Genomic DNA, 24,962 nt, shown 5'->3' with positions numbered 1-24,962 from the left:
TAAACGTTTGAGCTTAAAGAACATTTAATTTCACAAATACATGGCTAACAGGTGATCTGAGCAACCACTTGACATTTTTAGATTCCTTTACTCTTATGTTTCCATCTATCTGTTTTTAAATGGTCCGAAACCCAACAGGTTTTCCCATGTATCCCTGCTTCAACACACCTGCATCAAATTAAATGGGTCCAACAGCCAATCAAGTTCAGCACAAACTAATTAATTTGAGTCAGGTGATAAAGGGATACATGGAAAACCTGCTGGACTGCAGACCCAGTGGGACCGAACTGAATAACCCTGGTTTAGTAAATTAACCATAATGTAGAATTTGAGAGTGATTATCAACGCATATGAACCTATCCTTTGCCAGCATATTTCTTAGTGGAAATAAAAGCGCCGTCTCTGATTTAAGTGTAGCATCTTGCTGAACATAACATCTTTGGTAAGCACCCACCCTGACGTTCCTGTCTGCAGTTGGACAGGCGTCTCGTGCTCGTACGCTGGGCTGTGTCTGGTTCTCCGTGCATGATCCGAGCAGTCGCGGTGTTGCACTTAGCTCGCTAGCTTCATCATCTTTCTTCCCAGAAGACGGAGCTTGTACAGGGAACATATCAGGTCAGTAGCAGCTCACGGACGAAGTCATATTTTCATGTACTTGACATTTCATTTGGGGCTTAAGAACGAGAGTGAACCCTGGGAGAAAGTTGTCCAGATAGTGTAGATGTTACTTGAGGCGTTAGTTAAGCTAACTAGCTAACCAACCTCTCCTTTGGTCCTGATCACCGGTGTACAGCTCGGGCCTCGCTGCTAACGTTACTTAGCAACTAATCACCCCTCTTCTTACCGTGATTACAAACGGATTAGTTTCGCCGAAGAGGTGACAATTAAGCCAACGGACTGCGTAGTACGGCCATATTATACGGAAGCTATCCAAACAGGTGATCAAATTTTGCTATTGGTATTGCTGAGTGAACTTGTGGCAGCGACAGTTCCGTGCTGGAAAGTCGGTGACATTGCGGGAGACTTTTGGACTTGTGGAATTTGCTTTCTATACTTGGCCTCTGATCATTATTATTTAGCAGATATAATGCTTACGTGCTATCCTCGTCTAGCCGAACACCCACAATTTAGTTAGGTCGTTTTGTTAAATTAGATGACAAGTTGATCTGTTACAGGGGCACATAATGACTTGACCGCACTATTTCTAACAGATGTGCCACCTCAACAGATACCACCTCCGTTAGCTACAGACAGCGGTGACTATACAAGTTAACAGGCCACCTCGTTGACCAATCACCCACATAGCGTATGCCAGCGCATGCTAGGTCTGATCGTGTTGTAGTTTAAACGTGCGACTTAAGCGTTTATGGTTTAGCTTTTCTGTCTCAAACAAAAAGCAGCTTAGCTTGTTTGAGCTGATGGCATGACCAATGCTTCAGGGTGTTGCCAAATCATTTCCTCAGTTCCATTTCTATAGTTAGATTTGTAGTCGTCTTTGAATCTCAGCACACATTCTGTCAATGTTTACCAAGGTTTATGAGAAAATGACTTCCATTTGATGAAAATCTTATAATTAATCAAGCAGCTCACCTCACATAATAATAATAATAATAATAATAATAATAATAATAATAATAATAATAATAAAAATAATACCCTTCCATATATTTTACTTATGTTTGACGTATGTCTGAGACCATTATCTGTGTGGTTCACAGAACAGTGTTGCAAAAGTAAAAAATGTCTGTATTTAGAATATGAGAATTGTCATTCTAAAACATAAATCTGTGTTCAATGTGAAAAGAGGACACCGGATGCTTCTGCCTCTCATTCACTCTGTGCCTTTCTACACCTTCTGTGTCTGTGCCAGTAGCAGCCTACATAATCACCCCAGCAGATGTTTCCTCAGTAAGGAAGAATTTTAACTTTGATTGTTTTGTGATGTTAAACAAAGATGGAGTTAGAGTTACACCAGATGATGGTAAAAACAGTTCTCAAGATGCAAGTTTGTTTTTCGTGGCACCAATTCATGACTTGGCTGTATCAGAATTATGATTGTTATAAGACTGATCCTCCTTGTGTGATGCAGAAGTGTAGCATTAGATCATTACTTGGATCCATATTTGTTAAGTCATTGGCTAATATTAACCTGCTGAAAGGTATTTTGAAATGAAAGCTCACTGGGTTGTGAACTTGTGTAGCAGTTTCCACCCTTCAGTCAGTATTTGGTATACTTTCCTTATCCTTTATTTTACCAGGGAAGTCCCATTGCGATTACAAAATCTCTTTTTTTTTAAGGAAACCCCTGACCATACTGTGTATCAATTTTATTTAGATAGTATTCTACACACACACACACACACACACACACATATATATATTTATTTATTTTGGGGACTAACAATATGTAACTGTATCAAATACGTTTAGAAACTATTTAAGCAGACTTATATTATCATGAAAACTGAGTTTATGCTGGGAATGCTGCTGTTTGCCAATCTCAGTTCTGTCTTTATAACATTTCCAACTGCCTCTTTTTTATTTATTTACAGGAGAGGAAATGAAAGCAGACTACATGGGATTTGATTTAAGTTTAAGAATTTTATTTTTTGATAGACCAGTGTATTAATCCCCTTGAACATTTGCAAAGCATTGGAATTTGGTTTGCTCCCAAGCTACAGATTAGACTAAGAGTCAGTGGCAAAAGATTAATGTTACTGCAGTGGGGAATTTTTGAGTTTAAATGGATCATGTCTAGTTTCTTTGTTTCTTTCTCTTGATTTCTTTTGACCTGAGGGCATTATTAAGCATCATTCATAACACATCAAGAGAAAACTGGAACACTATGTCCAAAGTAGGTCGTGTCCTCTGATGGCCACCCTTCATTCTCTACTAAGAACTGCCTCAAAAGAAGTGTGAATGCTTGGGTTTGTGCACTCTTATATCTGCTTGTTTTTGTGCATTTAGCCATCACCGACTGAGTGATGTCTATTAAGAACATCAGACTTTGTGATTCTGTGCACCAGTTCAGACCCATTTCAGAGATGCAGCCGATCCCTGAAATGAGTCTGGAAGCTACACATCTCTTGTAGATTGTCCTGAAACTTAAAGCCCGCCAGATGAAGAGGCATTTAGAGTGTGTGGCTAACAGCAGGCAGAGGTAGACTCTGTGTCAATAGAGCATTCAGCCAATCTCTGTCTGTGTTGTGGTAATCTGACAAACAGGATAATCTGCTGGTGGTGGTGATCGTGTTTCTACAGTAATCCTATTTTAGGAAGGCTGGGAAAGCTGGCAGCCTGCCTTACATGATTTTAGATTGCAGATTGAGTGAGAACATTTGTGACACTGTCTTGTGATCAAGGTTTCCTATGTTGAGCTATTCACAAGTTCAAGATTGTTGTATCATACGTTAGCCTTTGACAAGGTATTTTTAAATATAACTGTGACGTTTTGTGTGTGTGTAGAAGAGCTTGTTGCCATAATAGTAACAAAATGTCTCTGTTACCAGAGAACCAAAAACAAAGTCGTTGTGCCTCTGGGATATATGTGTTGTTGATTTACTAGTTTATTAAAAGTTAATTATTCCTGTCAACAAATGATATGCTTTTTACTATTATACGTTGAATAATTTAAATAATAGTTTCTTTAGACATTACCCATCAGTGGTCCTTCACGTGTTTTGTGAAATTTGTCTTTAAAGAAAATGTAATAATGGTGCTATTTCTTTTCTTTTTTCTTTTTCTCAACAGGGTTCCTTTCATAAGCATCACTTTTTCCCCTTCTCCCTTTTGTTGATTTTTCTTTTTGTTTTTTCTTTATTTCTTTTTGCTTGTTTTGATTTTGTTTTTTTGTTTTTTGTTTTTTTTTTTTGTTTATTTTTTTCATTTTGATTTTTTTTTTTTTCCTTTTTTGTTTGCTTGATCTTCGGAACAGTGAGATAACTTTGCCATCACAGAGGTGGACAGTTGTGTTGATGGTCTGGGGTAATTTTGTACCCACTGACGGACAGAAGCCTCGTGGGTCAGGTTACTGTTGAAAATATGAGCACAGCAAAGCCCACTGGGATCAAAGTGCCTAGCAAGATAGCTAGGCCACCTGGACCTGGAGCCCCTAAAACCAACCCAAACACAGGTAAGAATCTTTGCATGTTAAGGTTCTTCAGCTTTTGGTGAACTTGACATTCCATATTGCCATCTAATGTTCCTTAACTGTGGCTATCATTGATAATCATACTGCAAGGACTAAGCTGATTTATTTCCAGCTGTATTATTATAAGGCTTGAATTGTTACATATTTTATATTTCCCTGATGCTAAAAAAGTTGAGTTTCTTCTTTTGAGGGTGGGTTGAATTGTCAGATTGTTCATGTATAGAGCACTGGGGTTTTAGACATGGTTTCTCATTGCAGAGCTAAAAATGAAACTTTTAATAATGAACTAAACATAATTTCTGTTCAGTCAATTTAGTCTGTGTCATTCAGTTTAATTTAAGTAATTTTCTTAATGGATAAACTGTTCTTTCTTAACACAGCTAAAGTTGCTGTGGCTGACAAATCAACTGCAAGTGCCGGCGGAGAAGATGTCAAGAATGCTGAAGAGAACTTTCAGATTGGGGAGCGAGTATGGGTGAATGGCAATAAGCCTGGCTACCTACAGTTTTTAGGAGAGACACAGTTCGCTCCTGGACAGTGGGCAGGGATTGTCCTAGATGAGCCAATTGGGAAGAATGACGGGTCGGTGGCAGGGGTGCGCTACTTCCAGTGTGAAGCTCTTCGAGGGATATTTACCCGCCCCTCCAAGTTGTCCAGAACAGAGGGAGAAGCTAATGGAACTCAAACTGCACCCCCATCCCGTGCCGCATCACCCACTCCTTCAGTTGGAAGTGTAGCCTCACATACACCTGCCACAAAGTCAGCCTTACCCTCAAGTGCTGCGGCAGTCAAGAAGGCGTCTTCCACTACAACAGCTACTCCATCCTCTAACCTCGTATCCACCAACAGTGAATCTGTCTCCAACCTTTCAGAGACTGGATCGGTGAAGAAGGGAGAAAGGGAACTGAAGATGGGTGATCGTGTATTGGTAAAGTTTGTTAAAGTATTTTTGAATCACATGACTCATGGAACCCCTCTCTTTCTTGAGAATTGGAGAAGTAAACATAAGAAAGATGTTTTATTTAATTTTGTAAACCTCCACTATGTTTTTTCCCCCCCCTTTCTTCAACCTAAAGACTGTGCAGCAGATTATATTTAAAGGAAATATCTCTAATTCCAGTGGGGCTGCTAAGGAAATGTCCTTATAAACATTATCATGTCTTATCATATAAACCTTGCTGCTGTGAATTTTAAAATAATCATAAGAGAAACAATGTCTGTAATGTTGTTAATTTGACCTTATTCTGTTCAAAGCTGCATATTTTTTGTTTCTTTTGCTTTTATGGAATTATCTCGCTCAGGGTTTTTAGCAAGCAAAGCTGATTTACTTTTTAGGCCTCTTTTATCTGTTGAGAGGATTAAATGTGGGCTAATGTTTGGTGTTCCTTCTCAGGTTGGTGGTACAAAGGCTGGAGTGGTACGTTTCCTTGGAGAAACCGATTTTGCCAAAGGCGAGTGGTGTGGCGTGGAACTGGATGAACCTCTAGGAAAGAATGATGGGGCAGTGGCAGGCACGAGGTACAAAAGTCAAGTCATCTATGGATAATTAAAAGAAAAATTTTATTTTTAAACCACACCTCTTCCATTATTGTACATTTTTGTTATTGCAATTTTTATCCAATTATCTTTCCCCAGATATTTTCAGTGCCAGCCCAAATATGGCTTATTTGCTCCAGTTCACAAAGTCACACGCATTGGCTTCCCTTCCACAACACCAGCCAAAGCAAAAACAACAGTTCGGAAAGTAGTGGCCACACCATCAGGGCTGAAAAGAAGCCCTAGTGCCTCATCCATCAGTACCATGAGCTCGGTGGCGTCTTCTGTCAGCGCTAAACCAAGTCGAACAGGCCTGGTGAGGCACAAACATGTTAATTGACAGCAATATTAGGAAATTATATACACATATTTTAATTTGTGCTCTCTCAACATGTTATGTTTACTCAATTTGTACAGCTAACAGAGACGTCGTCAAGGTATAATCGTAAGATTTCAGGCACCACCGCCCTGCAGGAAGCCCTGAAAGAGAAGCAGCAGCATATTGAGCAGCTAATGGCTGAGAGGGACATGGAAAGAGCTGAAGTTGCTAAGGTCACTAGCCATGCTGGAGAGATGGAGCAAGAAATGACCCTGCTCAGGGATGATCAGGAGCAGGTCAGATTACTCACTGATCCAAAAATACTGTTTTTTTGTTTGAGTTTCTGCAAATTGCCTTGTCATCTGTTCATATTTGTTTTAAAGATGGAGGCAAAAATGGATCAGCTGCGTGCCTTGGTGGAAGCTGCAGACAAAGAGAAAGTGGAGCTGCTGAACCAACTAGAGGAGGAGCGAAGGTAAGAATTCTCCAGCAATTTGATTAAAGACACACGTAACCCAGGACAGTGTGTTAGCATTAGTTTTTTTTTTTTTTTGTTGTTTTTTTTTGTTTTTTTTTATAAAAAATGGGCTACTTTGTTCAGAAAAACAACTACTCTTGTTAGGTTGTTATACATTTATAAACTTAAGAAGGCCTCAAGTCTGCTTAACCTTGCTGTTTTAATGTAGTTTTTTTTTTTTTGTCTTTGTTAAATTTAATGTTTTTTGGGGGTTGGGGGGTTTGTTTGTGTTGTCCTGTTAAATAGGAAAGTGGAGGACCTCCAGTTTCGTGTTGAGGAAGCTTGCATTACCAAAGGAGACCTGGAGGTAATTGTACAACAGAGATAGATATTTCTGCAAGTTACTTTGCAACATTGCTAATAGAAAAAAAAAGAAGAGATAGTGAAAGAACAAAAAAAAGAGAGAGAGAGAGAAACATACTAATAACATTTAATCTAATCTCATCTTGTTGGTTCAGAATCTTAATATTAGTGAGGAGGCAACACATGCCCCTATCAACTTGTCCTGGTTCTCAGCATTTCATTTTGCTTAAACGTACTCCACTTCCATTTAAGTCCATTTATTTTTCTTTGTACCTCAGTTAGTCATCATGCAGTGTACATTCAAGGTTAAGTTGGCATGAAATCAGCTTCAGTCAAGCCATTTGCATTATCTCTCTATGTCTGAATTTACAAGGACAGTTTGATGCTAACTTCATCTTTTATCAGGCAATGTGCTGTCAAATGCACCCAGTGGTGAAAACAGGTTCTGACGTCGATGTCAAGAATTTTCCAAAACCAGAAATAAGTCCACAGTCAGACTTGATATCTATACATCATTCAGGCTGTCTTGCTAACAGTGATCTTAATATAGTTATACAAGTGTTAACCTGGTGAGAGAGAGGTAAATTGTACAAATAATGTATGTATGTTTTAATTATTAATACATATTATTTTCTATACATCTTTACCTATTCTGAGAGAAATAATTTGGAATGAAATGATTCCCTAATTGCTAGAGATTTGCTCTGCAATTTGCTTTTACTCTTCTGGGTTCTTTAAAAGCTCTTCCGGATTAACCCCCACTTTTTTTTCTTTGTCATATTTACATCCCAGGTTATTATGTCTAGAGGTCTGGAACCCAGTGGTATCTAAGTTTATATCTGATCAAATAATCTATTTGTTCCACAGTATTGCAAAGGGACCATCTCAGTTATCCCGAAGGCATCCAAGCTCAAATGAGTTGTTTTTAAAATGAGGACAGAAGGGTTGGAAAAAACCTTTTTTTATTTTCCCTTACAATTGAGCATTAACAATGTAACCAGGCCAAACTAAAAGGAAAATAATGCTTTAACTTCAAGCTATTGAAGTTGTACTAATGCGCAGCTGTAATTTTCCATGCCTCACAGTTCAGTGATGTGATCTTTACTTGTTCTTCCCCCTTGCCCTCGTCTTTCATGTTGGTCCAGTGCTCAGCATGAAACCACTGGAAATGCTTCCCTGTCATACCACATCCCAGTCAAAGACCTGAATTCAGTTTGCACACTACAGCCAAAGGGGAATAGCGCTTATCTCAAGAATTCAGATGTAATGTAAGTGTAGACCAGAGAGTTTAACTACTAGAAGGACTTTTTTTATGATCATTGAAAGACCCTAAGAAAATAAGTGAGTCATATAATGTACATGTTGATGTTTATTATTCACATCCAGCCTACATTCTTATTGTGTGGATGTGTTATTTTAGCTAAGTAGTTACACTTCAGTTAATTGGGTCCTTTAAAAACCTGAGCTAGTCCTTGTGCCTTTTGATTTAGAATTAGTATTATTAAAGTTTTAATGATTATGGCGTAGTAGTAAACGCACAAACTGTGCCCATAGACTGCATCTTTGATTTCATGAAATCAAACTACTTTATTTTACCAGTACCAAGAATTCAAATTAGATTATCTTTATTCAATGAGGTCTACATATTTTGGTAGGTTACAATTCTTGCACATGGTGGTCTGATAACTGGTGTGTTTTTATTAAATAAGTCACTAATTACAATGTGAGCAATGGCATCATCACTAAAGAGAGAAAGCAGTGTAGGTACTGACAGGGCTGAGAGTTCAATTCATTTATCAGTTAAAGCTGAGATAAAGACATGGTTTTTTTTTAGCCAGTATGCCACTTCTGCAACATTGGGTAACTTTTTAAATAATGTAATTCATTGCTCTCATGTTACAGTATAGTATCAAGCAATAACTAGCACTACTTTGTCTCTACTCTGTGGTGAAGTCATTTAAACAGGATTTATGTGTTGGTTTTACACACATCAAGTTTTCTGTGTATCATAACAGTCAGTGTGCTTTGTTCACCAGGTGTCAGTTTTGCATGGATTTTTCCAACCTGTTCCCATCTAGATACTCATCCTGCACATCCATAATACGTGTACAAGTTTCTTTCTTTTGCTGCTTGTCTTGTATTTCCCATCACTCATTCACAAGAATTCCATTTTGCAGATGTTTATGGCACAGTCTGATATTTCTGCATGGAGGTGTCTTCTAATTTCCACTCATGTACCACTCACCACTCCCACCCCATCCCTTCCCAACCTTCTAAATACTCTTACACAACAGACGCACACACTCACTATCTCTCCTGTCTTCCTCCCTCTCTGTCTGCGTTGGGCTGGCATGTGATGGTGGCACTGGTGTGTTCTCTTCCTCTCCCCCTTGTTTACTAACAGACGCAGACCAGACTGGAGCATGCCCACATTAAGGAGCTTGAACAGAGCCTGCTCTTTGAAAAGACCAAAGCTGAGAAACTCCAAAGAGAGTTAGAAGACACTAGGGTAATGAATTCTGTTCCTGGGTGTGCTGCGTTGGGAATGAGGGCCTGAGCCAGGTATAGGCCAAAACAATTGCAAGGTTTACAGAGAGGTCCCAGTCAGTAATCGAAATTCTGATTTGTATGAGCTTGTGGTGACTGTGCTTCCCATATGATTTTTTTTCTTGCAAGAAAAGTAATGATCTTCCTCTTACTAAGAAAACATGAATCAAGTAATCAACCTTTACTTAAAAAATCTTAGATTTATTTGAAGGCTTAAATGATCCTGCATGTTATAAACAGTCTTGTGTTTAAATGAATCTACTCTGAATTATGTTGCATTGTCACATACAACTTTTTATAATTACTTATTTTTAAACATCAAAACAGCAACCTGAATTTACAACTCAGATAGTTTATTTTTCAATAAGTTGTCCAGCCTGGACTTACTTTTGCTTTAATGGTATTGCTGCTTAACCAGACAGACAATCTTCCCTTTTGCCCCTCCCCAAAAATCATTTTCTAAGTCCTTCCCTAGTCCTTCCTGACATCCATTTGTCCTGCTTATTTGGTGTCCTTGCGTTTTGCTAGTCTAAAACCCTGCTCCACCTCCCAGATTATGTATCCTGGTGTTCCTCCATGGTATTACAGTCATTAGAATCAAACATTAAAATCTTTTTGGAGTAGTTGATATAATTTCGTAAAGACAAGGCCATGTTTTTAAATGAAATAATTCACCTTTCATTACCAAACTCCAATAGTATGTTGTAGTATGAAACATGATCAAATCTTCACCAAATCATAATTAAGATGGAAGTAATTCAGTGATTTGAATTTCTTTAGTTGAACTGATGATGGTAAATGTCTTGCACACTGCTGCAGTTCCAGACTTACTTTTTGTGTTTACTTTCATTTTTCGGCCATGCTATTTATAACCTCAAGAGGTCAGTGTAAGGCCTTCTTTTGGTTCAAAGGTTTTCATACCTTCCTCTACTGGAGCGCAACAGTTGATTAATATTCTGACTTATTTCACTTTTAGACTCATTTGTTCAGTAGGTGTTTAAAGAAATCTCAGTATTTGTTCAGGCAATTTTAACTGTAAATAATGCTTATGTTTATAGACTTGCACTTTTTTTAATTGCAAGATCTCTGCTTTTAAAGGTTGCTACTGTATCCGAAAGATCTCGTATTATGGAGCTTGAAAAGGACCTTTCACTTCGAACAAGAGAGGTAGCCGACCTTCAGCTGCGTCTTGGTGTCCAGCAGAGTTCTAAAGACTCAAACTCTGTTTCTCCACTACTGGAAGAGATAAACTCTCTTAGGGATCAGCTAGCATCTCAAGAAGCTAAGTGGCAAGAAGAAGTAGGGAAATGCAAAGAGAAGCTTGAAGCTCAAGAAAAAGTCCACAGTGAGGCACTTGCCCAGCTTCAGGCTACATCCGTAAGGCTGTCTAGTGATAAAGAACAGTTGCAGATGTGCCTAAGCCAGGCTGAGAAGGAGAATGCTGGCACTGTTGAACTTTGGCGTTCCAAGCTGGACTCTGCCATTGCCTCTCACCAGCAAGCTATGGAGGAGCTGAAAGTGTCCTTCAGCAAAGGTGCTGGTGCCCAAACAGAAGAGCTTGTGGAAACCAAAAGTGCACTAGAAAAACTTAAGGTGGAGCACAAACTGGCTCAGGAAGAAGCTGCCGCCAAACATGAAGATGACACCTCAGCCTGGACAGGAGAGAAGAACGCACTGAAGGCTCAGCTGTTGTCCTTGACTGAGGACAAAGAACGACTGGAAGAGTCGCTACGGTCCAGCATTGAAAAAGCAGAAGAGCAACACCTTGTGGAAATGGAGGATGTACTTGGAAAGCTTCATGCTGCTGAAATTAGGGTAAAGGAGCTTGAGGAGAAGGAAGCAAATCTGGCACAACAGACTCAAGACAAGGACAGAGAAACCAAAGAGCAAATAGCAGAAGTAGTGGCTCTACGCAGCCAACTAGCACAAGGTAATCAGGAGGTTGCAGCTCTGAAGAGTCAATTAGACGAAACCCAGAATCAAGGAAACACCCGGAGTGCAAAGGTGAGTTCTCACAATCAAGTATTTACTGAGTTTTACCCAGTTGTAGTTATTTCTTGTATCAGGTTAGTATTAAAGCCTTGTTATAGGGAAACTAAACCTTTTGCACTTTTCTTTGTTTTTTTGTTTTTTTTACTTATGTTGTAGGTTAGTGAACTGAGCTCTCAGCTGGAGGGTAAAAAGCAGGAAGTCATCTCTCTACAGGAGAGTCTGACTACTGTAAAGCAGCAGGAGGACACCATGAAACAAGAGCTTGAAAACCTGGTGAGGTTGATACCATACAATTTAGTTTCTAAAGCATTTTAAAAACATAACAGCTGACCAAAGTGTTGAACAACAAATGTAAAAGAGAGAAGAAAAAGCACTAAACAGCACAAATGAAGAACAAGAATTAAAAAAAAAATAGTACTATTACACTGCTATAAATTACCACATAGAAGCTATACAAAATTTAAATAAGTACATACAAAGGGTAAAACATTAAATCACATAACTCCCATTAGCTTGAAAGCCAAGGAAGAGCTGTGTTTTTAAAACTCATTTAAAACAACCCTGTCTAACCTGAAGCAGTAGCTCATTCAATAGTTTAGGAACTGAAACTGAAAAGGCTTTGTCTCCTCTGGATTTATAAAATTTCTTTGGGTCAGTTAAAAGCGTGTGGTCAGCTGATCTAAGAGCATGTGATGGCATGTAAGGTTGAAGCAGCTCAGACAAATTAAAAGACAAGAACATTAAGAGACTTAAAACAAAAGACTCATCATGGATTTGTAGATAACCAGGAAGCAAATGAAGAGACACTAAAAGCGGAGTTATGTGCTTTTGTTTGCTCGTACCAGTTAAAAATCGCACAGCAGCATTTTCTCCATTAGTAGAAGAGGAAGCCTGGCTAACTCCAGTAAAAACAAAGTTACAATGATCCAGGCATGAGATAATAAAAGCATGGAGCTGTATTGTCTTGACAACCGAAAGAAACAGGATGAAACCACAGCATTGACTTGTGAGTCACGATTTAGGCTGGGGTCCGTTTTCACCTAAATTTGTGATGCTGCATTTTTCATCTGGTGCCAGAGAGGAAAAGTCAAAGGAAGGGGTACAGCTGGGGCCACTGGCTTTAAAGCACGACATTTGTATTTTTTTCCATTAAATTGGAGGCAATTCAGTGCCATCTATCCCCTGATGTCACTCAAGGAGAGGCTGAACAGAACCATTACTTTTTAAAGGAAAATAGACTTGACAGCCATTAGCATGTAAAATGGCACATCATGCTTTCTGAAAATAGCACCAAGTTAATAAAAGAAAATATCCAAGAAAGCAGCCCTGTTGTACCCCCCCCCCCCCCCCCCCCCCCAGGGGAGGGCAGCAGATATGGAGGTAAAAGCTATCACAACACAGAAGCTGCTATCATAGAGGTAGAACCTGAACCATTGCAGAACTGAGCCAGTGATGCCCACCCGTTGGACAATAGATTGCTGAGCACATCAGCGGAGGAAAGCGGCCCAGCTCAGAAAAGCTCAGTTCAGAGCTGGAGAAAACCGTCAGAAGGGACAGCTGCTTGCAGTCAAAACTTCATGTATAAATGGGCCAGATAGTTACATGTATTGAAATTCTCCTTTAAGAATTACTGCACTGGTCTTTTATTAGTTAAGTGCTCTTATTACGCATTATTTTCTATAGTATTTTGTTTTTTCTAATATTGGTAAACAGATATATTTCACAATTAAGGAAATATCAGCTAATTTATTTTAATTTCAGAACTGAACTATAACATCATAATCAGTATACTAATACAATTTTTTTTTTCCCTACAGAAACAAAGTTTGGCAGAAAGCACTGAGGATCTGACTAAATCAGCCAAAACTTTGCAAGGTAAATGATGATGATCATTTTTTTTCTTCCTCTTTTTTTCCTCATCTGCTACTACCATAGCTTTATTTGTTTTTATCTTTTTTTTTCTCTCTCTTTGCAGAAACAATTGAGAAGCTTAGTGCAAAGGAAGAAATGTTTACATCCTTAACCACAGAATCTGAGTCTCTAAGAAGTCAGTTTGCTGGTAAGCACAATAAGTTTGTTGTCCTGTGTACATTTAATAAAAAAAAACATTAATTGTTGTTTTATTATGTTTACTTTTTTGTATGAAAAAGTTGAGACTGTTTTGTTTTTAATCAGGGATGGAGAGAAAGCTGAAGGCTGCAGATGAAAAACTTGAGCAGCTTTCAAAGGACAAAAGCAAGCTGGAAAATGACATTTCAGACATGATGAAAGCATCTGGTGATAGTTCAGTACAGCTGACAAAAATGAATGAAGACCTCATACAAAAAGAAAGGTACCAAACTTGATTACTTGAGTTTTACTAATCAGTGGACATAATATTTTGCTGTATATGACAAACAATATACAAGTTACTTTTTGTTTTATTTCATGTTTTGGTAGGTTATTTTTTCTGTTTGTTACCTGTCACTGAACATCTTTTTTTTTCAATATCATTATGCAGAAGGCTTGAGGTCCTACAGAATGAAGTAGCTGAGGAGAAGGAGAAGGTGGCACATTTGAATGAACAGCTCCAGCAAGAACAATCTAGCAAAATGCAGGAGTTGAAAGAAGCCAGAGATTCTCATCAGACTCAATTAAGTGGTCTTCAAGAGAAGATTACCACCTTGGTCAGTATTTTGAGATGGACAAAAATGATTTTTTTTTTTTTTTTAATCCAGGATATTTAACTAAGGAACTGGCAAGAAACTGTGAAAAAAGCCTGGAGTAAATGGTGCTGACATTTGCTTTGTCCCATGTCATCAGAAAATCACTGCACTGTATGTGTGAAAATGTCTTTAATCAATGGCAAAATATATAATATATATTATTGAGGTTGTTTCCTTTTCTCTAGGAGAAAGCTGTTAAACAGAGTGAGACCCTTGCTGAGGAGCTGAAGGCCTCACAAGAGAAATCCCTTTCTCAGGCTTCAGAACTTCATGTGAAGGAGCTAGAGGTGCTGCAGACTCAGGTTGACAAGCTGAAGCAGGAGCTCTCGTCTTCCAAGGACAAAAACCAGGAGTTGGAGAAGACACTTTCAGAGCTGTGGCTATACAAGGAACAGGCTCAGGTAAGCACAATTAATTTCAGAAATCTCAAATGCCTTTTTTATAAAACCACAATCATTTCAGTTTAAACAAGCAAATAAAACATGAACCCAAGCATTGCAAAACACAGTGGGAGATTATGTGCATCTATTTGTTCTTTTTTTCTATTTTAAATGTGATGTGATTGATACCAGTCATTAGTATTATCCCACTTCATTGTTTTCTATATTGTTTTTTTCATTCCCATCACATACAAGCATATGATTTGCTTTTCATTAGATGCTGTCATTTAGATTAAACTAGAAGGGGATTTATTTAAATATTTATTTATTTGAGGTTTTTATAGACAATATAGGAAAAAAATACAATTGTGCAGTCAGTTACATTTCTGTCCATTTTTTAATTTAACTGATATTACTCCTAATTGTTTCACAAAGTATTCAGACCTGTTCAGTCTTTGCACACATCAGATCTCAAAGACATGGAAGAATATTTACAATAGAATAAAAGCTAACATATTTCCTTCAGAGGGAAATCGCCTACTCAGTATTTAATTTTAAAGGAGTCCCCTCTCATGGCACCAAAAGTCATTGTTTAAGCCTGCTGTTGTGGGCAGGAAAAAAACAGAATGAACCTCCGATAGAAACCTGGTGTTTAAAAAAAGATGTTATCAGCTTGTGCAGTATTCCCCTTTCCACCGTGAGTTCCAGCAAAGAGCCAGTCTGCTTTATCTGATTTAAGTTCAATATAATGTTAATCTATAAACCATAATTACAAAGTGATAACATTATTTGACAAGTTTACATGTTTATCAAAAGTCAAAAACTAAAATCTTTCATTAAAGTGTTTATACTTCATCATGGTTCCACAGATTTGTATTGCACTTCAATGGGATCAAAATACGACTACATGAACTGGTTTGTACGTAGCTGAGAAAGATGTGTGTGTGCATGCACATCAGATCCCTTAGTTTCTACTGTACCTCGGGGTAGAAGATAAGCAATGGAAGTTTACGGCAGTCATGGCCTTCCTTCATTAAAATGTGATGAGACATATATAATTGCATTTACTAATCATTTCTAGACCTTTTTGAGATTTTATAAGAGCCCTTTTCAAAGTTTGGAAACTATAGTAGCCAAGTTAAGACGAGTGAACCTTGAGGGGCCTGTTGGTCAAATGGAGTAACTGACAAAATATGTCCTCAGTCAGTTTTAGTGAACAACAAATCAGTGCTCCTCTTAAATGAACTTAAGAAAATCCCCTACAGAGATAGAATTAGATATTCAAAAGGAAATGCTCCACACCAATCAGTCCCACTAGTGCAATCAACTAAAAAGGAAATCTGAAATTTAAAGTGTGCAGAAAAGTGAGGGTGTGTGATACAATCTGGATTCACTAAACTGTGTTCAGCTTTTGATTTGACCTCTGGTATCTATTCCGTCTAGCATTGTTCAGCAACCTGCTTTTTAACTGGAGCATTTTCACTTTCTAACATGGCAGACATTCAGTGAAAACATCGACTTTAACGTTGCACAATTTATGTTTATTTTAATTCTCAAAAGAAAAAAAGTACAGCTGGAATGTTGGAGTATTTCCTGATTTAAAATATTATTTTTAAAAGTACTTTTATAATTAGTTATATAGTATCATACACTGGCAATCACATTTTTTAGCCATATTTTGTTTGTTAAATTTGGTCGTGTTCATTAATTTGTTTATTCAAAGTAACAAGGGGATGAAGTGAAAATGTTCCACTTTTTCATTTCTGAAAAACAAAATATTGTGTTGTAACCTTTTGGTGTGATTTCCATTTTTGATGCTTCTGCAGCTTAACCTCTCCATTTGCATATCACTTATCTCCATATCTGGTTGGTTTATTTGTTATTCATTCATGCTTTACTCTGGATATATATTCCCCTCCTTTTTTTTTTTTTCTTTCATCTTTATTTTCCCCAGTGTCTTTCCGCTGAACTTGGCTCCTCCAAGCATGATGTTGAACATTTGTCCCAAAAACTGGAAAAGCAGAATCTAGACCTGGAAGAAATGTGTAAGGGAAATGAGAACATGAAAGCTGATAAAGGCAAACTGGAAAAACAGCTGTCAGAAATGCAAAGTAAGCTTTCGGCTCTTGAGATGAGCTGCAAGGAGTTTTCAGTGCAGAATGAAGAGCTGCTGATAAGCAAAGATAAACTTTCAAAACATCAAGAGGAGCTGCTGGCTAAAAACAACCTTTCAGATGAAGAGATGATTTTAGTAAAGAAAGAACTTGAGAACCTCAAACAACTTCTTCAGGAAGCCCAGGCTGAAAACAAAGAACTGCAGCAAGGTACACAGGAATGCTTGGCCCAAATTGAGAACCTTCAAAGACAAAATGCAGAGAAAAATGACTGTGTCCTCAAGCATCAGCAGGAGATCCAACAAACTGAGGCTAAAAAGAAGCAGCTACTTTTGGATTATGAAAACGTATGCAAAGAAAGGAACCAGCTGACGGAAGATCTTAATGAAAGTAGGTCAAAGCTCACATGTGAGCGAGACAACCTAATACTAGAGAGGGATGCTGCTAAAAATGCCCAAAAATCTCTTGATGCTAAAAATGCTGAGCTACAGGCAAAACTTAAGTCATTGCACTTAGAAAAAGAAGATTTAACAATGAAGAATACCCAGTTCCAAGCCCTGACAGAAACACTGACAAAAGAAAAAGAGGCGATGTCTTCTGAAATTAGCATCATTGCATTGGACAAAGAAAAGCTCGAGACGGAGAAGCAGGAACTTCAGAATAAGCTCAGTCTTACAAAGAAAGACTTGGAGCGCAATGTCCGCGAATGTGAGGACCTTAAAGCCTGTAAAATGAGCCTGGCCCAGATGCTGGAAGAATTCAAGACGAGCAGTCAAGTGACAGATTCTGAAAGACTCCAGCTTCTGCAGGAGAAAGAAAACCTGCTTACAATCCAGAGAAAAGTCTCAAATGAAAAGGAAGAGCTTCTCAGAGAGATTCAAGAAGTGAAGGAAAAACTTCAGATCTCAACAGAGCAATTGTGTCAGTCTAAAGAGAAACTTAAAGAAGCATCTTCTTCTTTTGAGCATGAGAGGCAGGCGTTGCGCGTTCAGAATTCTGAAACTGAGATGGCTCTACATGAACTGCGCAAAGAAAAGATGAGTCTGGATTCAGCTCTAGAGCAGCAAAAAATGGATTATGAGCGTTTGATTGAGGAGAAGGCAGAGTTGCAAAAGAAACACACGAAGGCAATTTCTGAAAAAAATGCTCTCTCTCTTGAATGTGAGAAGCTAGTTGGTGATATCCGAACAGCGAGAGACCAACTAGATGGTTTCACCAGAACAAATGCTGACATTACTCAAGACAAGGCTCATTTAACAGCAGTGTTGGAGGAAACCAAACAGCAAAGAGATGAAGTTGAGGTTCAGATGACTTCGTTGAAACGAGAAATGACTGACTTACAAAGTGAACTGCGGAAGCATCACTCCGTTATTGAAATGCTGGAAAAGGACAAAGCTGAACTTGGTGAAGAACACAGTAAAGTAAAAGTGGATTTTGAGAAGTCTAATTTAAATCTTGTTCAACAGCTGGAAAACCTTACAAAAGATAATAATGACCTTCTGTTTCAGCAGACTGAGGTTAAAAAACAAACTCAGTATTTGCAAAAAGAGAACCAGATACTGCTTCAGGAGGTCCAAGAGTTAAAGAGTCAGATTAAATCAGTGTCGGAGGCAAAGGGTCTTCTTGAGACCCAGCTTCAAGCTGAATCCAGTGAACGGATAAAAGCAATCTCTGATAAAGATGGCCTTTCCAAAGAAATCGAGGAACTTCAAAAAACTTTGTTTAATGTTACACAGGAAAATAAAGAAATTTCCTCCAACTTTAAGGATGCTGATGAGCAAAAGAAATCAATTATGTTTGAGATGGAGGCCTTGCAAACACAGCTGAAGCAGAAAGAGCAAGAAAATAATCAGCTGACGAGCGATAAAGAGCAGCTATCATCTAAGCTTGAGAAGATGGACGAACAAGTGTCTTCTTTGACCACAGCAAAGGAGGACCTGTCAGCGAGCCAGTGTAAATTGCAGCAGGAGGCTTCCTCTTTCCACACAAGCCAAGAAAAGTGGCTTGCTGAACGTTCAAAGATTCTTAAAGAGGTGAAGTGTTTGCAAGCTGACAAGAAACAGCTAGAAATTGATGTCAAGGCCCAACAAACTGAAAAAGAAACCTTAGAAAAACAATACAAGAATGCTCTTGCAGAGGTATCCGCTTCGGCCGTTGTGAAAGAAGAAATTTCCTCCAGCATCTCGCAGCTCACAGCTCAGAAGGATGCCGTGGAGGTGGAGAGGGATGAGGCCACCCAGCGAGTCAGGGAGCTCGAGTCACAACTAAAAAATGCCATTTCTAAGCAGCTTGAGGTATTTCTTCCCCTGTAGTAATCACTGACTTTCACATTTTATTGTGGCTGGGGCTATGTCAGCCTCTCACTGCATGCTTGCTGGTTTGTCTTCCTATCCTTTTTATTTTTGTGTCTAACTTTCATCCTCCATTCATTAACCCCTGTCTATTACTTAGTTCCCAGCCTTTTCCTGTGGGCTTATAACGCGATCTAATCTTTAGTAAAAATGCCTCTGGGTTACTTGATTTATGCAGATGTGAAGTGATCTTTATCAGAATCAGCCATTTGTTTTAAAGCTCTACAAAGTGAAAAGGACTACCTTTTTAAAGTAGTCCCTGTTTTAATTGGCGTGTCCCTTATCTGACTTCTAACACAGGCTTATTGGTTTTCAGTCTCCGTTCTGAGGCCACAGGTTGTAGAGACAGTATTTCATAGTATATGCCAATTGTTTTTCACTTTATTACAGTATTCACAATGTTAAGTAATCAGAATCAATTTTAAAATAATAATGTACTTTGGATGATTAACATTTTCTGAATTGGTTAATTAAAATACTTAAGGAGTGAGTTCCTTTAATTATGTTGAAATGATATTCCAAATTATAACTTCATTTAATGACTGGCACTTTTCTAATTTGACAGATTTGAGATAATTGAGTGTCTATATTGATCAAATGTGGGCTTGTTTTCATTTTAAACTGTTGAGCTTAGCAAAATATCCTGCTCATGTTTAGGCTACAGAGGCCTCTGGCAAGACTGCTGAGGCTTTCGAACAGCTGACAAAAGAGAAAGCTGTTTTGATGAAGGAAAAAAATGAAGTTCAGTCTTTGCTGGGAGAACTTCAGGCCTCCAAGCAGGAGCTGCAGACACAGGTGAGAGCTGGCTTTCAGCAGAGGAAATGCAAGTATCGTAACCTTTCAGAGTTGTGCTCTATGTAAGATAAATGCAGTCAAATTACTTATTTGCTGTGAATTTATTGTAGCTTTAAACACGTTATTATTGTTTTAGCTGGAAACTCTAAGAAAAGAGAATTCCAAGTATCAAGAACATCTGAATCTTTCCAAAGAACAACTTTGCACAGAAACGGAGAAGACCAAGAGTCTATGCCAAGAAATGTGAGTACGTCTTGGGCTCAAGATGTTAGGAAGTTATGCAGACATATTCGAGTCTCTGTTGTATGGTACAATGAGTAGGTTAAGTAAGTGCACAGATATGGGAGTAGGTCTTTTCTGTTAGCCAATATATGTTACAGCTGAGATGATTTTGGTATTTATGTCTAATAGAGAGGAACTTAAAGAAGCAGTTTCTGTGAAGACGCAGTCCCTGCAGATGCTGCAAGATGAGACCAGCAAGCTGAGACAGAAACTCGATGACAATCACAAAGAGCAGAGTGATCTTGTGAAGGTGAGCCTTTTTTGTTATATTTAGAGACATTGATCAGTGGACTGTGCCCAGGTTTTAACTTTTAACTTTTTCTCTCCAGGTGAAAGATGAATACACAAAAGTCAAAAAAGAACTGGAAGAGATGAAGCAAAGGTAAGGGAATAATCATGTTATTTAGGTATTTTGCCCCAAAAATGCATTTTCCAAATTACCTTAGTAATTTTTTAACGCTGTCACTAAAAAAGGATGAGGTATTTCATCTGCTTGGTACTTGCTAATATGCAGAACACTTGTTATTAACTGGCTGGCATTTCACACTGTTCTTTTTCTTCTAAGCTTGCCAAATAATGCCTTCAGGTCCTTTATGGTAAAAAGTCTGGTTTGCTATTATTATGTCAGACCACAAGGGTATTGACCACATTCTTTCCCTGAAAAATACAGTCTTAGTTCTTCATGTTCATTTTTATCTTTGAGTGGAGTGCCCATTTTTACCAGACAGCAACATCTTTATTTGTCTTTAAATTTCTGAATTACATGTAGTAGCCTAAGGGCAAGGTAAAAGGTTTGCGCTCCAAAGATCTAAATGTGTCCCAAAAACATTTGGTAAAATTTAGGTCACTTTTTTTTTTCTCACCCAACAGTGTTTGTATGTTGCACCTCTGACATTTAACTGGTTAATGTGTGTTAAACAGTGAAAGCGTTTCAAGGGAACATTTGAACAAGGAGAAGGCTGCCCTCCAACAGTCCATCCATAAAAACAGTGCCTTAATCTCAGAAAAAGACCAGCAGGTGGAAAACCTGAAGAGCGAGGTAAGATTATTAACAGAGCTATAAGTGTGCAGCCCAGAAAATTAATTAAATTCTGAGATCTGAAAATGAGATACAAGCAGAAACTATCCATAGATTTCCAAGTTCAGTGGATGGAAAAAGTTAAGATGATATCAAAGAATTGCTTCTATGTTAACATGTAACTTAAGCTCTAAAAATGTTTTTCTGATTTGCTCTTTGAAGGAAATTAGATGTACATTTTCAGATTTTTTACAACCACTTTAATTATTTTGAATTTGTTAAGCAGAATAATTTATTTTTAATACTGTATTATTATAATAATAATAATAATAATAATAATAATAATTATAATATTGTATTGAGTGATTGGCAAAAAATGCTGTTTTCGTTATTGGTTGTTTTGTTCAATATAATCCACATATTATACATAACGCAATATAATTTTTCATGATTAAAAAAAGCTGTATTCACTGTCATTAACCTTGATTATTTAGGAGAAATTAACAATAAGTTGGAACACAGTGTATGTAGGTTTCGGTGTTGTTGCCTTGTTAGGCTGTAAAATAAAAAAATTTAACCTGAAAGGCACATCTTGCAGGATCTCACTTCTGTGGTCAAAAAAAAAGTGACTTACATTTTTTTTTCTTTACAAATGATCTCTTTCAGTTCATAGCGTTTTTTTTTTTTGTTTTTTTTTTTGTTTTTTTTTGAGATAGTGAGCAGAAAACCTCAAACTTAAAAAAAAATTGATAAGAGTTTTAAGAGTGAATATTGAATTAATGAAATTAGAATTGATTCAAATCAATTAACCCCCCCTGCCCTTAAACTAGCTCTATTCTAAAGCATTGTTTTGTTGAAAGAGAAGAGAAATGTTCAGTGTTAGAACAGGTTATTTTTTCTCTGTTTGTCTAGCTGCGTGTAGAAAGTGCCTCAGCTAAGACACTGCAGAGTACAATCCAGGCTTTGGAGCAGGACAACATTAAACTACAGGAGCGTGTTCAGAGACTGGAGAAGGATCGGACTGCTGGATCTGACGGCATCAACAAGTCCTCAGGTAACACTGTAATTAACTCAGGACCACAGCTGCTTTTTCTTGTAGCACCAAGAGCAGTTGTAGTTAAATTGGGAAACAAAAAGATGATAATCTGGTTTGTTTGTTTTCTAGGTGATGAAATTTTGGACAAGATGAGGGAGGATAAGGAGACTGCAGAAAGTCAGGTAAGTACTGTCTAACTTATCCTAAATGGAGCAGATGTTGGGCCTGGATCTTTTTATTATTATAATTATTATCCTTTTTTTCCCCATTCTTCTTTATTGCCATATACATTCAGTGTAATGATTTTTTCCTACCCTGCCTGTTGAATCTTCTGACATTACTCTTTCTTGTGTGGCAGCTGTATGGAAACAGTCTTACTGAATGTTGTGAATGTGAACTGTGAATGACTCTGTACTAATGAATGGATTACAACTATATTCTTTTTTGCATCAATAGACTCTATAGTTTACAGTTCTGTGTGGACTCATGTTACAGTATAATATTTTACAGAGGGGACGTGGGTTTAAACTGATTTGAAATTGTGCTAAAGCTCCTCAGCAGTGAGGATTCTTTCAACAACAGTCACTGGATGAGTGTACCATCAGCGTGCCAGCTCCCTCTGTTTAAAGTGTTATACTGTATTACCTGTCTGTGATAGCATAAGTGTTTTGTCTGGCAGAAGGTTGGTCCTAATTTGAAAATTTTTTTTCTCCCCCTTCTCTTTTTAATAAATCCAACTCTTCTCCTCTGCACTGTTTCTGATGTTGGCAATGCTACACCACCATCAGGCAGCGGTTTGTTAATGTTTTTCATCTGCTTCACTTGTGCATGTTTATCACTGTGGCTCTTGTCTCATGCAGTTGGTGTAAAAACTATAAACTGTCAAAGATTAATCAAGCTTGATTATTCAGTTTTCACTCAGTTTTATGAAAATTCTCAGTTATCACTGGAGGTTTATAAGACATCAGATATGCAAGGTTACTCAGCAAATGCTCATAAGCATGGGCATTTTGTTGACTCTCTTTTGACTCATTTCAAGCCTTGATTTCTCTACCGCTGACAACTCACTGTCGCATTTCACCACTGATCAAAACTGGGGTAATTTTGGAGGGATATGGCGAGACATTTAATCTTCTTATTACAATATTGCCCGTGTCAAAGGAGGCAAATACTTGGCATAGACAGTAATAAGGAGGGGGGGGGGGGACTCAACAGAGGACTCTATATATATTTTTAAATAATTAATTTGTAATTATGTAATGTATTTGTTGGTCTATGAAAAAATAACTAATGGCTGAGTTGATGGTACAGTTGTTTCTCCTTTACAGATTGAATTCCTGAATTCAGTCATTGTTGACCTCCAGAGGAAGAATGAAGAACTTAAAGATAAATTAGAGAAAATGGCAGCTGCAGCTCTCAATGGGAATAATCAAGGTGAACTGGATAACTATGACAGGTAAGGCTCATTTAAAGCTTTTTTTTTTTTTTTTTTTTTTTTTTTTTTTTTTTGTGTGTGTGTGTGAATGTAAGTTGGTGGACAGAGTTTCACACAGAGCTGCTCATTCTCTCCACAGTAATGAAAAGCAGCCCACAAAGAAGAAGCCTCCCCCAAGACTGTTCTGCGACATCTGCGACTGCTTCGATCTCCACGACACTGAGGATTGTCCCACACAAATGCAGATGCCCGACTCCCCTCCACACACCACTTACCATGGCAATAAAGGTGAAGAACGGCCCTACTGCGACATCTGTGAGGTCTTTGGACACTGGACCGAATCCTGTAACGACGACCAGACCTTTTAAAGCCTTTTTAAATCTCGTTCGCACAATCGGTATATTTGCACATCATGTTTGTTATGCTGTGTGTTTGGGGTCTTTGTTTGCGTGTGTGCATTTTGTGCTTGTTTTTGCCAAGCATCTTTGTTGCCCAAGCCAACCCTCAAGCGCTCTTATCGGAGAATGGCCTCCACAGAAGCTTTCCAAAAATTCAGACATTCAGAAAAGTACTACACAATTTTTTTTTTTGTTTGTGATTATAAATAACTGTAGAGGGAGAACATCTAGTGTTCTGGGTCTGTATGAGTGAGAGTACTGTAGGTGGATGTATCTTAGAGTAGAAGCAATGGTCTGCCTCAGATCAGTTAATTTATCAATATCCTAAAACTGTTTGCACAGCTCGTCAGAGGATTACAAAGATAATATCACAAAGGGTGTTTATTTGAACTGTAAAATACTTGATTGAAAAAAATGTCAGTTTGCGCAAAAAATGGTGGTCTACAGTTTATTTTTTTATGGCTGGAAACTCTATGTACTTGTGAAAAATTTAAAGTGTAACTGAGAAAAACTCGCTCTTGTCTGGAGGCGGGCAGCGAAACAGTGCGGTTTGGCTTTACTAAGAACCTTTCTATGGTCTTCAGATGACTGCTGAAAGATTGGTAAGAAAGATCACACTTACTGTAATTGTTCAGTTCCAGTTATTATGGCCTTTTAAAAAACAAAAAACTTTCTTATTGATTAAAAAATCTGAATAATTTTGGCATTTCTTTGAATATGTTTAGACTATATCTGTATAAAATAAAGTTTGTGGATTAATTAAAAATAAAATGATTCTTTATATTGCTTACACTTGTCTGCATTCAGTTATGTACAGTCATCTTTGTACATAAAAAATATTTACCATGATTTTATAATGAGCTTGAGAGACTAGTTACTGAAACACCTGAGAGGTGTCCAGACAGTGTCCTCTGGCCACCTCATTTGGCTTTTTTTTTTTTTCTTTTTTTTCAAATGTCGAAGTTTTATATTTTCTTTGTCTGCTCAAGATTTGTTTGCTCTTGTATAGGAGTGAAGCTTGTTGCTTCTAAATTTAAGAATATTCTATATTGCATGTTTTACAGTAATAAATGCTACTAGTAAG

At 37.8% G+C, this 24,962-nt stretch overlaps 1 protein-coding gene across 4 annotated transcripts; it reads left to right on the top strand.

The window, feature by feature from the left end:
• The first annotated feature begins 279 nt into the window (after window positions 1-279).
• clip1a (CAP-GLY domain containing linker protein 1a) lies at window positions 280-24,664 on the top strand. Of its 4 annotated transcripts, XM_041998548.1 has the most exons (27): window positions 280-615; window positions 3,751-4,132; window positions 4,531-5,078; window positions 5,544-5,668; window positions 5,786-6,002; window positions 6,104-6,301; window positions 6,389-6,480; window positions 6,769-6,829; window positions 9,230-9,334; window positions 10,471-11,376; window positions 11,521-11,637; window positions 13,182-13,239; window positions 13,340-13,423; window positions 13,540-13,696; window positions 13,865-14,030; window positions 14,255-14,470; window positions 16,404-18,857; window positions 19,572-19,709; window positions 19,846-19,952; window positions 20,121-20,241; window positions 20,321-20,373; window positions 20,913-21,030; window positions 21,922-22,063; window positions 22,175-22,227; window positions 22,834-22,839; window positions 23,374-23,501; window positions 23,620-24,664. In XM_041998548.1, exons 2-27 carry the CDS (start codon window positions 4,042-4,044, stop codon window positions 23,846-23,848), a joined length of 6,690 nt encoding a protein of 2,229 aa, XP_041854482.1. In that variant the 5' UTR covers window positions 280-615; window positions 3,751-4,041; the 3' UTR covers window positions 23,849-24,664. The 4 variants fall into 4 exon arrangements, with proteins under 4 accessions (XP_041854482.1, XP_041854485.1, XP_041854483.1 ...); XM_041998551.1 differs by lacking the exon at window positions 9,230-9,334; XM_041998549.1 differs by lacking the exon at window positions 22,834-22,839.
• Window positions 24,665-24,962: the final 298 nt, after the last annotated feature.

The sequence above is a fragment of the Melanotaenia boesemani genome, chromosome 11 (genome assembly GCF_017639745.1).
Source record: "Melanotaenia boesemani isolate fMelBoe1 chromosome 11, fMelBoe1.pri, whole genome shotgun sequence".
Lineage (NCBI taxonomy): Eukaryota > Metazoa > Chordata > Actinopteri > Atheriniformes > Melanotaeniidae > Melanotaenia > Melanotaenia boesemani.
This window is presented reverse-complemented; position numbering and strand designations above follow the sequence as displayed.

Coding starts and splice junctions, on each gene's coding strand:
- clip1a (XM_041998548.1), top strand. CDS start 4,042: ATGAGCACAGCAAAGCCCACTGGGATCAAAGTGCCTAGCAAGATAGCT. Junction 11,377..11,520: donor GAAACACCCGGAGTGCAAAG/GTGAGTTCTCAC, acceptor CTTATGTTGTAG/GTTAGTGAACTGAGCTCTCA. Junction 13,424..13,539: donor TCTAAGAAGTCAGTTTGCTG/GTAAGCACAATA, acceptor GTTTTTAATCAG/GGATGGAGAGAAAGCTGAAG.